General features: G+C 29.3%; 1 protein-coding gene across 1 annotated transcript; it reads right to left on the bottom strand.

Annotated features, from left to right (window-relative positions):
* Positions 1-262: 262 nt before the first annotated feature.
* LOC109863334 (piggyBac transposable element-derived protein 4-like) lies at positions 263-758 on the bottom strand (the record flags this gene model as incomplete). The annotated part of the gene is made up of 1 exon (XM_020443584.1): positions 263-758. A coding segment is annotated over exon 1 (496 nt), but the record flags the coding sequence as incomplete, so codon positions are not given.
* Positions 759-1050: the final 292 nt, after the last annotated feature.

Raw genomic sequence — 1050 nt, 5'->3', positions numbered from 1 at the left:
TTAATTTTTTTTGTTTTTGTTTTTTTATTTTTTTATTTTTGTTTTTTTATTTTTGTTTTTGTTTTTTTGTTTATTTTCTGATTTTTTTAAAATTATTTTATTGTTTTTTTTAATTTTATAAATTACGACAATCGTTTAGTGTGATAAATTTCAAAGCAAGGTTCAATGCATAATGTTTTACAACATTTTTTACACTCATATGATGATCGACTTCTCTTTTTGTGTATAGTGCATAGAACACATTGACGTGATAGCGTTTTACCATCATTTGAAGCTTGAATTTTTCTGGGGAAATGTTGTCCATTCAGTCTAAGATCAGGCGATGTAAATGATGAAACTTCTTGAGAATTTACTTGCAAAATATCTCTTACGACGCTCAATCGAAAATCAGAAAACAAAATCGCATTTTTAGTGAGCATCTTGAATAAATTGTGAGCATTTATCAACATCAAATCAATTAAATGAANAAACAATTTTCTATACCATTTCATACATTTTCTAATAGATTCTGTCAAAGATAATTGTCTGTCGATATCATCGATTTTACCCATATTTTTGTTATAATCCACGATACAAATGGGTTTTATAATATCTTCATTGGTTTTGTAGTTTTTCCTACCAATTTTACAAAACTGGTGTTCGTGAATACTTGTCAATACATAAACTTCTTTTTTATCCATCCATTTGATTACCATCCAAGAATCGGTGTGGGCAACTTCTGTTTCACCACGATCTAGCTTTGAACTGAGAGTTGGCATTCTTTTACGATTTTTTTTTTACAGTTCTACAAAGACCAATATTTCTGTCATGTAAGTAGTCTGACAGTTGTAGAGATGTATACCAATTATCAATGTATAACACACGCCCTTCGTTACAATAAGATTGCATAAAATGTGCAACAATATCACCAGAAACGCCTAAATCAAATTTCTCATAATCAGTGTCTGAGCCAGTATATACTATAAAATCTAAGAGAAATCCTGTTTCGCAGTCCGCTAATTCAAATATCTTCATACCAAATCGGTGTCTCTTCAATGGTAAAAATTGTTT

Source organism: Pseudomyrmex gracilis, unplaced genomic scaffold (assembly GCF_002006095.1).
Source record: "Pseudomyrmex gracilis isolate BER0280 unplaced genomic scaffold, ASM200609v1 scaffold_4240, whole genome shotgun sequence".
Classification (NCBI taxonomy): Eukaryota; Metazoa; Arthropoda; class Insecta; order Hymenoptera; family Formicidae; genus Pseudomyrmex; species Pseudomyrmex gracilis.
This window is presented reverse-complemented; position numbering and strand designations above follow the sequence as displayed.